This window comes from Arachis stenosperma, chromosome 4 (assembly GCF_014773155.1).
Source record: "Arachis stenosperma cultivar V10309 chromosome 4, arast.V10309.gnm1.PFL2, whole genome shotgun sequence".
Taxonomy (NCBI): domain Eukaryota; kingdom Viridiplantae; phylum Streptophyta; class Magnoliopsida; order Fabales; family Fabaceae; genus Arachis; species Arachis stenosperma.
Genome location: NC_080380.1, coordinates 15,408,562 through 15,420,608, shown reverse-complemented (window position 1 = coordinate 15,420,608; position 12,047 = coordinate 15,408,562). Strand labels below are relative to the sequence as shown.

The 12,047-nt window shown below is 30.7% G+C and overlaps 1 protein-coding gene across 1 annotated transcript; it reads left to right on the top strand.

The window, feature by feature from the left end:
• The first annotated feature begins 4,830 nt into the window (after positions 1–4,830).
• On the top strand, positions 4,831–11,684 carry LOC130973663 (ATP-citrate synthase beta chain protein 1). Its single transcript, XM_057898281.1, has 17 exons — positions 4,831–4,977; positions 6,212–6,330; positions 6,442–6,544; positions 6,758–6,823; positions 6,913–7,036; positions 7,122–7,256; positions 8,087–8,147; positions 8,226–8,302; positions 8,412–8,567; positions 8,664–8,792; positions 8,942–9,074; positions 9,157–9,284; positions 9,466–9,571; positions 9,674–9,750; positions 9,895–9,965; positions 10,145–10,429; positions 11,377–11,684. The coding sequence occupies exons 2-17, from the start codon at positions 6,231–6,233 to the stop codon at positions 11,450–11,452; spliced, it is 1,827 nt and encodes a 608-aa protein (XP_057754264.1). The 5' UTR covers positions 4,831–4,977; positions 6,212–6,230; the 3' UTR covers positions 11,453–11,684.
• Positions 11,685–12,047: the final 363 nt, after the last annotated feature.

Below are 12,047 nucleotides of genomic sequence, written 5' to 3'. Positions count from 1 at the left end.
ATTGATAAAAAATATTTTAAAATTTATTTCAGATAATAAATTAATAATTTTAGTTATATAAAATATCACAAAATAAATTTAAAAATGCTAAAATTTTAAAGTATATAATTAAATGTTAATTTTTATATAATATAATTATTAATTTTGATTTATATACTATAAATTATATTTTATTAACTTTTTATTATGTTATATTTTAATTTATTTTATATTCAATTTATCCCCCTCTTATAAAGTTTTTGAATCAGCCATTGCCTATAACCTAATATTACTAACTTGAGCATACTTGTCAATACACTTGTTAGTTATTTTATTATTTAAAAAATATTATTGAATCTAATATCAAGCAGGCAGATATAAATATGCTATGCATATACACATAGAATGATATTTAAGTTTTAAATTATATGATATTTAATATTGCTAGACAATTTCTTCTAGAAATATTAAACATCGTGTTTAATATATCTTTTTCTTCAAATCTTGCTAAATAATATTTACTCTAGAAGAATTCACAGAAAATCAGAATAATTATTTTCTTATAATATTCATCGTACATAAAAAATAACAATTTACTAAGAATGAGATAAAAAAAATTAAAAATACAATATAATATTTTTAGATAATAACCTAATAATGCTATAAAAAGATTTAACCATCCTAACAGAATAAGTAATTAAGTAGAATGATACTTTATTATTGAATATCAAATAATAGTATAGAACAAATTTAAAAGAGAAAAGAAAGGTAGAGTTCTTCAGGTAGGAGGTGATAGAAAATGCTCAGAATACATAAAAAGATTTAACCAATAATGTCCTATATTGTAAGCTTTTGACTTATTCATAAATAGTTACATTCTGTAAAAAGTTTATGCTTCAATTATCTGTACTCATAAACCGCTAGCATTTTATGCATTATTTATATTTTCACAGAAAATAAAGAGATCTCGAATATAATTTTTTTATTTATTATATTTGTGTAATATCAAACTGTAATTTATTTAATTGTATAAATTGACCTAAACAATTTGCATTGTCACTAAATTAATTATCTATGAAGAATATATACTAAATATTGGTACTAAATATATATTAAAAATAAATTAAATAATATATATAATAATTAATTTGGTGACTAATTTTTAATATATCATAATATTTTTGAATTTTTTTATCAATTAAATGAACTCTAATTTTGAAAAAATAAACCCTCAAATAATGTAAGTTCTTATTATCTCTAAGAAATGAAAATCATATTAGTACTATAAATTATTTATGGTGGACGATTCTCGTAACGTTTTATAGGCAACTAACTTGAAGGCTAGAGTTACGTCAATATATTAATTAAAATAATATTGGAGAATTAACTTTTTTCAGTTAATAGTAATATTGGTTAATTTTTTAAAATTATCTTATTTACTTTAAATTTTAGATCATAAATTATAAATTTTTAATCTTAAATTATAAATACTCAAAAAATAAGAATTTTAAAATTAAAAGATAATTATCATTGACTAACTAATAAAATGATTTCCTATATTTTTTTTCATTAATTATATATTATGTCAAAATCACAGGAAATGATGTAATGGTAATATATGGGGTTATTAAAAAATTTAACTTTTCCATTACCTACTATCAATCAAGTATCAACACAATTAGTCCAACTTATAGCAAATAATAAATTCTTAGTAAATATTTGGTGAAAGGTCTTTTCATACTAAAATTAATATTAATATAAATTATATTTTATTCAATTTTCAATCCTTTCTATTTGAGATGCAACATTAACATGGTAACAACACAAAAATACACAAATGAGCTGAAAATGACATACACAACCAGGCAGTTATATTAATAAAAACATTTTAAATTAATTATTTACTTTTAAAAAGTTATTATAATTAAGTAGAAATATATGATGAGTAGATAATAGTACAAAAATATCTTACCCCAAAAAATACCGTAAAATTAGTCTATCTAATAATAAATCTGAATGGGGCGCGGCGTAAATAATATTATTTATCTGGGCAATAATATGGTAAAATAAACACTTAATATGTTTCAACTTTTGAATTTTTTGTTTTTGATATTAGAGTGGTTGTTTTTTTTAAATATGAACTTTTGGAGTGTTATTCTCAAATGTAGAGTAATTTAATTAGAGAAGTAAAAATTAGACCGTTCGATTTGTTAGAGATATAAAAATTGGACAGTCTAATTTGTAGAAATACAGAAATCGAACCGTCCGATTTACAAAAAATACAGAAATAATCGGACTGTCTGATTTGTGTTAAAAAAATAAAAAATTTTGAAGTACAAAAATTGGACCCTCCAATTTATATACAAAATCCGGATTATTTAATTTGTTAGAGGTACAAAAATTAGACCATCCGATTTATAAAAATACAGAAATTAGACCGTTCAATTTAAAAAAATACAAAAATCATTGAACTGTTTGATTTGTGTTAAAAAAACATAAAAAATTTGAACTACAAAAATTAAACCCTCTATTGACCTATAATTTATGTATCTTTCATAATTTTAAAAAATACTAAAAATTACAAGGTTAAAAAATCTCTATTTCTACTTCTATATAAAAAAAACCCCTTTATCCAAGACCAAAGGTCGAGACGTAATCCATAACAATGGTCAATGGTCAATGGGGGCGCTTATTTATTTATTGTGATATATATATAATTTGTTTTATTAGGTAGCTATTTGTTAATTCTTGGCGGTATTTTTAAAGAAATTTTAATATCTAAATATCAGGAAAAAGTTTTTGTTTAAAATATAAAATTTTTATTTCATCCAAAAAATAAATCTTAGATATTTTCATATTAAGAAAATAAAAATTAGTGTAAAAATACTAATATTCTTCAATTATATATTTATTGTAAAAAAAGATAATCTTATTTAAAAATAAAAAATTATTTACGGTAATATGTATAATAAAACAAACATATCCTAATTTATTCTTAAAAATATTAAAAATAATTTACAATCATTTATGGCAGTAAATAAATAAATAAATTTTATAATATATGGATATAATATATATTTTAAATATAATATTATTACTTAAAATATATTTTTAACCTTAAGACGACAAACATTCACCGAAAACTATCGTCATATATATATTAGTTTATTATTGATTTTTTGGTTTCCCAGGGTATCCCCAACCCGGCAGGTCAAGGACTAATCCATTTAAGGGTTTGCCGCTGGCCAATGAGTTGCTGCATGCACAAGGCGGGATTCGAACCCCCGACACTTGCTTAAGCGGACTAGTGAGCTAACCACTAGACCAACCCAACTTGGTTAGTTTATTATTGATTTTGTTTTTATTAGTTTCTTGAAAACTCACACGGCCTATTTTGTTCCCTTGAGGCTAATTAGTACAATGGCACTATGATAATACACCATCATTAATCATTAATCTGTCTTAAAGTTGAAGCCATCAGCAACAACTTTATTTGGTGTCATATACTCACAAAAACAACTAGCTTTGATTTTTATGGCTCAACATACTCTCAATTCCCTTCAATTGAAGTCAAGCAATACAGTTGCAATAATTACATATCAGCCAGCCAATAACTTTCTTCCCTTTCAAGCATTAATAAAAAAAAAATAGGTTTAATCTTAATTAGATTTTTTTATTAATTAGAAATACCTGTTAAAAGCTGTATTATTTGCTTCAAAACATAGGCGTGGGAGTTGATTATATATGATCTCCTTTTATTTAGATTGTCCATTGATAAAATAAAATAGATCAAGATCTTTAAAGTGAGAAATTTATTATTTTTAAATTAAGATAATAAAACATATATTTTATGAAAATTAATTGTATTCTGTCATATATTTTTAAATGAATATATTGAGAAACTAAAAAATGAAAAATTATATTCTGTCATAAAAAATTTATTATATTTTCTCAATTTAGATTTTAAAATTATTTTTAGTTAAGAACTACATACAGTATTTTTGTGGACAATAGTAAACTTATTGTAATTTTTTGACAAGTATTTTTGTATAATGATTATTTTTAAATGAAAATATTTAATAAAAATAAATATTTAAAATTATTTTAAGTATTTTTCATAAATAAAAGGTCAATGGTAGTTTTTTAAATATATAGAGATGTTTTATTCTAAAATGTTTTTTTTCAAAACATTTTCCTTATTCTTCCCCCTTTTTCATTGGAAAAAAAAAAATGTAAACTTGTTTGTAGGATTATAGCGTAAGAGTAGGAAAAACAAAAACATTCCACTTCCTAATTGATACTTGTGACTAAAAGGATATTTGGTAAAGTCAAACTTCCTGTGTTGCATAAGAAAGATGAAGGAATACAATACTAGAAAGAAGAAGTAGATGGACGAGTAAACTTTTTGAAAATATTTTTTTTTATTATTAATTCTAAATGCTAACTTTAAACTTTAACTTCCATTAAAAAAAAAACAATGCTATAATAAAAATTAATTAATATGAACTAATTAAAATTTAGTTTCTAATAGTTATTCTTTTGTCATAGTGCATTAGCTTTTAAAGGTCTGCTGCTACTGTTTAATAAATTGTTACATGTATGATGTATCTATAAAATAGAATTTAAATTTTTAATATTTATTTAAGTAGATAAGTGAACTAAATACTTGACTAATCTAAATTAGTTTCATAATGCATTAGTTAGTAGGGTGAGATAGGGAGCTACCTAACTCCAACGCCAACCATCCAAGCCACCTTCCTTCTTTTGTAAAACGAAGAAAGACAAAGAAAAGAGAGGAAGTAAATTTTGTACAGCGAAGCCACCTACGCAACAACGCTTGCTCCCCCCAACTAACCCCATCCTCACTTGTCACGTGACACACACCCTCCCCCTTATCCCTCACTATATAAACCCCCTCTCTCTTCTCTCCCCCGGCTTTCATTTCCAATTTCCCAACTCGCTCTCTCTTCCACTCACCTCCTCGCCCGAGTCAACAAGGTTCGCACTCGCTCTAACTAACTAACTCTAACCACCTAACTCAGCTCTTTCTTTCCTCTTCACCATCGTAGATCTCGTTTTTTACATCCTCCTGATGTTCAATTCATGTTAATCTTCATTTCAATTCCTAGTTTCACTTAGATGATGCATTCATTTGTTCATTCTTCTTCGTCTTTACTGTTGTCGTTTTTGTTTTATTCTATCTTGATTGTGTTGTTTGCATGATCAGTTCGAAATCTGCGGAGCATCTTCTGTATTCGTGTCGGAATTGAGAACATTTTAGATTTTTGTTTGGTTGTTTGGAGTTCAAGTTTCGCCGATCTCGTGTGCATTCGGTATTAGATTCCGATTCTGACATTGACATGTTTCGGTTTTTAGTTTTGGACTGAGTTTGAATGCGATATGGTGAAACTAAAATGTGCTTCTTGTTTGGTTGGCGTTTGTTGTCTAAAAAGAAACTTTGGTCATTTGATGGATCTGCTTCATTGACAAGCTTCCTTTTTTGTTTTTTCAAATTTGTAATTAATGTGATGCTGCGTTTTTTCTCTGTTGTCGTGATTGGTGAATTGTTGAGTGTTAGGTGGTGTATTTGTTAGTTGATAGTCAAAACTGGTTAGTTACAGAGTAAGTGGAATGTGATCCTAAGCTACCTTGAAAAGCAATGTAAGGGATTCGGATTGTAGTCACCCCAAAGCTTCTCTTAGTATCTTACCCAAAAACCGAAAAAGAGGTTGTCTTTACTGGTGAGTGCAATTGTGAGCTTGAAACTATGCCTGTATTGTTGTCTTCCTTTCTGGGTTGCAGCCATTTGGAATTCCAAATTGGTTTTCAGTGTGGTTGGTGTACTCTGTTTTGTTGCAAGATTGGTTTTTTACTTCACCCTTTGAATCTGTTTGATATCAGATTAATGAAGTTCTGGGCCTTCAATTCTTGTTTCTGGTTTTCCCCTTATGTGATTACTAAGATCTAGAGTTCACGTGATTGTTTATTGTGAGATGTTAATCATACAAAAGCATATCTTCTTTAATCTCCAGTCCACATTTTGATCTCAAAGTTAGATGCTATTCTCTATATGTGATTTCAACTGGAGAACATGATAAGTTTTTAATATATATATTGTCAGTTTCTGTAATTTACATTTTAATTGTATGACGTTTGTTACAATAATGTACCAAACATTCTTTTATATTGCTTCTGTTGCAATATAGATTGTAATATACTAGTTTGTCATCAGATCTATCTATTTATTCATCATGGCAACTGGGCAACTATTCTCCCGAACTACACAAGCATTGTTTTACAACTACAAGCAACTGCCCATCCAGCGGATGCTTGATTTCGACTTTCTTTGTGGTATATATTGGCTCTATATCTTATTATTCATTCAGACATGCTAGAGAAAGTTATAAAATGGTCTTGATATTTGTCTTATTATTAATGGAAGCTCAAATTTTCTATTCATAGGAAGGGAAACACCATCAGTAGCTGGAATAATTAATCCTGGCTCTGAGGGATTTCAGAAGCTTTTTTTTGGTCAGGAAGAAATTGCAATCCCGGTTCATGCTAGGTATGTGAATCTGTTGCTTGTCCATCTCTAAATACAGACTATCCTTTTCCTGCTTTAAGTTTGGTTTTGAAACTGGTCATTGAGGAGTGATATTTTTTCATCATCATAACACACCAGTGAATACAAAGGAACCATCCTGTATTGTATTTGTAATGAAATTCTTGTTTGTCCAAGCGTAATGTGTTGATAGTTGAATGTTGGGTTATTTTGCAGCATTGAAGCAGCTTGTGCTGCACATCCTACTGCTGATGTCTTCATCAATTTTGCATCATTTAGAAGGTCAGTAAATAATTTACTATTACTTTGAGCCTATGGCATCTTAATTAACAGTACATGAGGACAATGAAAAAGGTTTAATTTAAATGCAGTGCTGCCGCATCGTCCATGTCTGCTTTGAAGCAACCAACAGTTAGAGTTGTTGCTATAATTGCTGAAGGAGTACCCGAATCAGACACTAAGCAATTGATTGCGTATGCCAGGGCAAACAATAAGGTGAAAGTTGAACGAAACTGAAACCAAATCAACGCAACAGTTAAATAGAATAACCTGGACTTACTTTAATCTCCTGATATTATAGGTTGTTATTGGTCCGGCCACTGTTGGAGGCATTCAAGCCGGTGCATTTAAAATTGGTGACACAGCTGGAACAATTGATAATATAATTCACTGCAAGCTCTACAGGCCCGGATCTGTTGGATTTGTTTCTAAATCTGTATGTGTTGCATTACCATCATCATCATCTTTCTCATACTCAGGATAGATCTTATATTCTTTTACTACTGTGATTATTATTTATTTATTTTAAAATAATCTTGTCCGGGAACCCCCTCTTGTATAAGGATCTCTAAGATTAGTTCAATATGTCTTGTGCTCCTATATTTTTTACTTTTCGATGTCAAATTTGATACTTTTTTATTCTTCACTGTCTTATAACCAGAGTAAGATTTGACAAGTTGGAGCTAATTCAACTTCAAAATAGCTGTTGCAAGAAATTTCATAATTATCCCATGAGATTAATACAAATTATGTGTTTTTCCTGTATATGGATCTTAACTTCATCTAACAACTCGATTAGTATAATCTCTAGGCATTCGCTTCTAACCATTTTTAGGCTTTAGTAGGTTCAATATGTATAGATAGATGGTAAAACTACATGTAGGTGCTAGTGCAACAGCACAAATTGGAATGGACTTGTATTGCAATTCTGTGGGTTCACTCAGACACCATATTTTTGGTCAGCATTGAACTCAGTCTGATCTTTGATTTCACAGTGGAAATGATGACATTGTGATCATAACTATGGTGAAACATAGGTTGTTAACTTGCTTAATAGCTTTTGTTAGCATTCATTGCCAGCTTTCCCCACCCTCTTTACCGATGATAAATAATGGCAATGGTTATATCTTTATCTAAGGCAACAGTTTTACTTGAAACTGATTTTGTTTAATGTTAAGAATACAAAGGTCTACTGAAAATCTGTGTTATTGCTTTTGGCTGGGTATTTGATGATTCTGAGAGAAAACAACCTTCTATAAACTGCAGGGTGGCATGTCCAACGAATTATACAACACTATTGGCCGTGTATCTGATGGAATTTATGAAGGTAATACCAGGTTTATATGCCACTAATTTGAATATTTTGATGCTGGTGCTGAGTTATTTTTATTTTGTTTTGCTATAGGCATTGCCATTGGAGGAGATGTTTTCCCTGGTTCCACTCTTTCTGATCATGTTTTGCGGTTTAACAATATACCACAGGTAAAATTTTCACTTTCAGGTTGGTGAGTTACAAAAGAGTATTTAGAAAGCGTGTATAACTGATGGGAATTAGTATACAAACCTGAAATTACATTGAACCTCACCTCAGGTTAAAATGATAGTAGTACTTGGGGAGCTTGGTGGCCGAGATGAGTATTCCCTAGTTGAAGCCCTAAAACAAGGAAAAGTAACAAAACCAGTTGTTGCCTGGGTTAGTGGAACCTGTGCAAGACTCTTCAAATCTGAAGTGCAATTTGGTCATGCTGTATGTCACTGCTCCCTTTTCTTTGACTAATTTATAAATTAAATCATTCATCAGAAGGACAGCACTGTTAATTCCATTGGCACTTTTGTATATCAGGGAGCTAAGAGTGGGGGTGAGATGGAGTCTGCCCAAGCAAAAAATCAGGCACTAAAGGATGCTGGAGCTGTTGTTCCCACTTCATATGAAGCTTTGGAAGCTGCAATTAAAGAGACATTTGACAAATTGGTCAGTTTTCATGTATCATGAAATCTATCTTTGATTGATTATTCTACCCTCTCCGTTTCCCCATAAGTTGGCAATGCTTTAAACAAGTCTTGTTTTATTTCTGTTATTAGCTATAAATTTAATATCGGGGTTGGCTTATTATTTGGTAGGTTGAAGAAGGAAAGATCACGCCAGTGAAGGAGATTACTCCTCCACCAATCCCTGAGGACCTAAACTCTGCAATCAAGAGTGGAAAAGTCCGAGCTCCTACTCATATCATTTCCACCATTTCTGATGACAGAGGTATGTTGGGAACCACTAATGATTTTGTGGCTTAGACGCTCGAGTACAACAGAACTAAATTTTCTTCCAAAATTTTCCAAAGGTGAGGAGCCATGCTATGCTGGTGTACCCATGTCTTCCATTGTCGAAAAAGGTTTTGGTGTGGGTGATGTTATCTCTCTTTTGTGGTTTAAACGCAGCCTTCCACGTTACTGTACTCAATTTATTGAGGTAGGGTTTTCAATACAGCAGAGCTATTCTTGAGTGTTTGCTCTTGCTTTCTTCTTTATGCATCTCTTGAGCCATGTTCAAGCTTTTCTTTAGGTGATTCATTGTGGTGCCAGTTTTCCATTTAGATATTTATCGCTAAAGAAGACTTGATAATATCTTTCTGGTAACTTACATTGGTCAGATCTGCATCATGCTATGTGCCGACCATGGTCCGTGTGTCTCAGGTGCTCACAATACTATTGTGACAGCAAGGGCTGGGAAGGACCTAGTTTCCAGTCTTGTATCAGGTAAATACATGCCTTTCTCCATTTTGAAGCAGGCTTGGCAGGGTGACCATAGATGTTAGCAATGTCTTGATGTGGTTAGTAATTCATGAGCTTCTGAAACAGGTTTGCTTACAATTGGTCCTCGATTTGGAGGTGCCATTGATGATGCTGCTCGCTACTTCAAGGATGCTCATGATAGGGTATGATAAATAAAATTTTTAGAGGAAGGGAATCGACATATTTCAGGGGGAGTGGGAATTTATAGATGCACCTTTACTCCTTTCTATAATACTACAACATTTGAAAAGAATCTAACATGCAGTAGTATACGTCTGTTACCACAGGGCCTTACACCTTATGAATTTGTAGAAAATATGAAGAAGAAGGGCATTCGTGTGCCAGGAATAGGGCACAGGTATCATAATACTGTCTGTTAATTTATTAAGCAATAATTGGTTTCTCTGTAGTTGTATATAACCTGTATAATTGGCACTGGTGAGATCAACTTGTAGAAGTAATTGTAACCTCTTGACGAGGCTTTACTTTTCTTTAAAATATATGTGAATATCTTAATTTTTGTTTTTTGTGTAAAAGGATCAAGAATCGTGACAACAAGGATAAGAGAGTTGAACTGCTACAGAAGTTTGCACGGACTCATTTTCCTTCCGTGAAATACATGGAATATGCTGTTCAAGTTGAAGCCTACACCCTTACAAAGGCAAATAATCTAGTTCTTAATGTAGACGGTGCGATTGGGTCCCTTTTCTTGGATCTTCTTGCTGGTAGTGGAATGTTCACCAAGCAAGAGATTGATGAAATTGTGGAGATCGGCTATCTGAATGGTCTCTTTGTTCTGGCACGCTCCATAGGTCTGATTGGGTGAGTTCATTAATTTAAATATGCACATTTCTCTTCAAGAGCACAGTTTTGCGCCTTTTATGCACAATTCATTGAGTTCCACTTCAGTTAGCTGCAAGGACGGATTTAGAAATGATATTATGGGGGGCAAAAACACATATAATATTAAAAATTATGTAAAAAAAATATATAATATAAGATGTATTACAAAAATATACCAACAGAGAATATATTTTAAAGTAAAAAAATATGTGTATACTTTTTATTAACGAAGTGGTCGAATCTTCGTATCATAAAATTCACCGATAATAGAATTTGTATCAAATTTTTCAGTAATTTTCTTTTCAATATAATTAAAAGACAATTAGCAAGAAATTCATCTTTTATTTTGTTTCTAAGTTATTTTTTACAATATTCATAGTTGAAAAAGATCTCTTAATTGTAGCAGTTAAGACAGAGAGAATTAATACCAAATGAATAAAAAAAGACGGCCACAAGAAGAAAAAAAATTCACTTTATGAGATTTGAAAATTTTTATTTAATTAAAAAATATTAGTAATAATATCTTTTTCAGATTTCTTTAATATTGTTACTTACTTTTTAGATATTAAAAATTATTAATATTTAAATTAGACTGAACTTTTATTTATACTAGATTAAATAATAAAATAATAAATAATTTTTTAAAAAAAATTAAATTATACATAATAACTTATTATTATTAAAAAAAGTTTTTGGGGGGGGGGGGGGGGGCCGGGGCCGGGGCCGGGGAGGCCGCCACTCGCCCGGCCTTATGTCCGTCCCTGGTTAGCTGGTCCTCAGTCACATGCTGTCTATGCCTGATTGGATGATCTTGTTTGAATCAATTGATCTATCTCAATCCAGCATCTACCCCCTAAAAAGAAAAAAAAAAAAAAAACACTATGTGGCTTGTTCTCATTGGTTGTTCCTTAATTTTATATTTTCAGGCACACCTTTGACCAAAAGAGATTGAAGCAGCCGCTCTACCGCCACCCATGGGAGGATGTTCTCTACACAAAGTGAGTGTGTTTTTTATTGCTTAGCTGGAAGAACTTTGCCACGAGAAAGGAATTGGGGTCTGAAATATATGCTGGAATGAATCTTTCTTTTTTAGCTGTTAGACTAGTGAGTGTTGTACGATCTATTATTGGTGGCATTCTGTCTTCCATTCTTAAAGTAGTATTAAAAATTCGTACAGCAAGAACGAACTCAATTCAATTTATAATCAATTTTAAGAATTATTTCTCTTGATGAATCTGATCTCTCTTCTGTTGTGGCTTCAAAAGGAATTGATCATTAAGTTCCGCAATTTTGAGAACTTGAGCATTTAGTGTTTGTTGTTGGTAGCCACTATTTTTATGCCCAATTAATGGAAGGTTGGGTACTCCGTAGTCCATATTCCATAGATAGACTTGAAATTTTGAATAATGTGTGGCCAATCTTCTTATCCACACCTGAGACCCTTGTGGCCTTGTCCCCTTCAGTGTTGTACCACTAATATGTACTATTCCAAGTTTGTTGTTATACAATATATCATTTTTCTGAACACAATAACTTTTACCTGTTGACAATGATACTTCAACTGAAAATAAAGATAAATGTTAAATTAATCACTTGC